The sequence below is a fragment of the Galeopterus variegatus genome, unplaced genomic scaffold (assembly GCF_000696425.1).
Source record: "Galeopterus variegatus unplaced genomic scaffold, G_variegatus-3.0.2 Scaffold9898, whole genome shotgun sequence".
NCBI lineage: Eukaryota > Metazoa > Chordata > Mammalia > Dermoptera > Cynocephalidae > Galeopterus > Galeopterus variegatus.
In genome coordinates, this window is record NW_007736009.1 from 1 (window position 1) to 2,678 (window position 2,678).

Below are 2,678 nucleotides of genomic sequence, written 5' to 3' on the forward strand. Positions count from 1 at the left end.
AAAAAAAAATACAATGAATGTTTGTTAGAGTGTTCAAATCTGACAAGATACATGATGCACAAAAAATGAGTCAATGCTAAAACCAAGTATAAAGCTGTGTGTACTCTGGCCCCTCATGCTCTGGAAGGTGAGTGGACGGTCTGGCACGCACCTGCACATGCTACTCACTGTTCCACCTCTGTTCGCAGGTAATGGGTACAGTCTGAAATTTTTTTCAGTTGAGCAAAGTTTAATCTTTCTGAACACATGGGACATGTGCTTTCAGTGTTTAACATGCTGTATGGGGGAAAGAAATTCAGAGTAAGTTAAATATGTAATACTCCTTTACCTTTGGGTTACTCTAAAATGAAAAACAACTACTTTCTATTTACACTTCTTAGCATGTGTTCAGCATGCAATTTAAAAATCAGAAATATTCAGTCTCATGCAAGATCCTCTTTATGCATAATGTTCTCAAGGGTCATAGAAGGTTCTCCCAAGATGATTTGAGTCTTTAGGGATCTTTAGAAACATAAACAAACAAGGAACTTCAGAATAAAAGACTGGTAGAATGAGAGGCCTATTTTTGGATAAAGATGAAACGTCTGTGCGACTGAGTAAAAAGATGCACACTTACATTTTTAATTCTGAGTACAGAGCAGGGAAGTCACAATGTGGACACACTGTCCAATCATCTTTCAACATATGGCGACCCTGGAAACAGTACATTTAAGAGTAAAATTCATCTTTGTTTTAAAAACTCCTACCATTATTCATTTATGATAATTAAATTACAGTTAAAAGCCAGACCTCTTAAATGATGAAATTATTGATATTTCACACAGGTGGGTAAGAAAGAAAGAGATGGCATCAAAGGGTCTAAAGCTTGGTTTTACTTATCAGGTTCATGTTTAAAGGAAAAATAATCGTCAACTTTGTGACATCATTACCTGAATTTATTTTTCTTTAAGATAAAGCTTATATTATCCCAGTGACTAACAAATAATCTGATATTCAAAATTTTTCTGATAATAGGTCTTAAAATTAAAATGATAAAAATTACACTTATAAAGTGATACTGCATGCCATATGGTACCAGGGCTTCGTACATGTTATCTCATCAATCAGTAGTTGATCTCAGTAAGCAGGTATTGTTACAGATGAACCTAGCAAGGTAAAGCAAATAGTGCCAGGTTATGTAGCCAAGAAGTGGCAGAAAAAGGATTTAAGCCCAGGACTGTTTGACCCCACATCAGTGCTGTACTGCCTGCTCCACAGAGACTTCCTGATGGGGCCTTCACTTAGATTATTATATGCTTCAAGTATAACTTTCAACTTCGATGATCATGAAATTATATGCTAACTGTTATGTAAATATATGCAAGAAATTTGAGGGATAAGATTATTTGTAAAGAAAATATTGACATACATCAAGTATTCAAATGGGTTATAAATATATATGCAAAGAAAGGGAAATTATTATAAAGAAACTTACTGTGGCAATGCAATACGGGNCGCTCACTGGCTGAGCGAGGTGCGGGCGCAGCACCGAGGGTTGCGATCCGTTGCCGGACATGAAAGAAGACAAAAAGGAAAAAAATAAATAAATAAAAATAAATGGTGCTGGGTCAACTGGATATCTACATGCAAAAGAAGGAAGTTAGTTCCCTCTCTCACACCATATACAAAAAATAAATGGATCAAAGACCTAAATGTGGGAGTTACAACTATGAAACTCCTAAAAGGAAACATAGGTGTAAATCTTCATGACCTTGGATTAGACAATGATTTTTTATTTTTAATTTATTTTTAATTTTTTTTTTTTGTCCTTTTTGAGACCGGCCGCACCGCGCTCAGCCAGTGAGCGNTTTGTTTTTGCAGGTGCAATAAAGAAACACTGGCCAGAGGGTTTTGGAAGATATAGTGGAGGGAGACTGAGAGGACTTGCGGGTGGGGGTAAGGGTGAGATGACTCAAGATAACATCTAGAGTGTCTGTCCTGACCAACCAGTTGGATGGAGCTGCCACTTCCTGAGGGAGGGAAGACTGCGAGAGAGCAGGTTGTGGCGGGAAACCTAGAGTGCCATTTTAGTCAGACTGTTTGAGATACTGTGTCATGTTCTCACCATGTTATAGTCCCACTTTTTCCTTTAGTAAAAGTTTCTCCTGAGTTTTGGCAGGGCTTTTGGTTTCCCAACTTGAGACTGTATTTCTCTACCTCCCTTTGCAGCATGTGTGGCCATGAGTAAATTCTTGCCAACAGAATGAAGCGGAGTGGTATGTGTAGCTTCCATGTGACAAAAAAGAGACTTGGAAAGAAAAAGAAAGGGATTTTTCAAATCACTCAAAGCCAAAATTTTTTACAATATATTCTTCTGAATTGTATCATATAACCTAAAACAATCTCAATTTTTATTAGCTGGCTCTAGTTTTAATGGACTGACTAAAAAGGACACTATGTGATTTGATAAAATAAGGGGATGCTTCCAAAAGTTCATAGAAAGATTCATATTATCTTTTAATTCCATTTTCCATAAATTTTTTGAAGTATGCTCGTATGTTGTAGTTGGAATCCGTGATGCTGCCTGGCCAATTAACCTCTGTCACCATGGAGACTACAGGGCCTGCATTTTAGCATTAAAAAAAAATACAATGAATGTTTGTTAGAGTGTTCAAATCTGACAAGATACATGATGCACA

At 36.8% G+C, this 2,678-nt stretch overlaps 1 protein-coding gene across 1 annotated transcript in view; it reads right to left on the reverse strand.

Annotated features, from left to right (window-relative positions):
- Window positions 1-142: 142 nt before the first annotated feature.
- Window positions 143-2,678, reverse strand: part of LOC103609650 (WD repeat-containing protein 19) — a 49,524-nt gene continuing 46,988 nt past the window's right edge. The window contains exon 19 of the mRNA XM_008593951.1: window positions 143-276. Coding sequence (XP_008592173.1) covers window positions 165-276 — 112 coding nt within the window. The 3' untranslated portion in view covers window positions 143-164. The remainder of the gene's footprint in view (window positions 277-2,678) is intronic.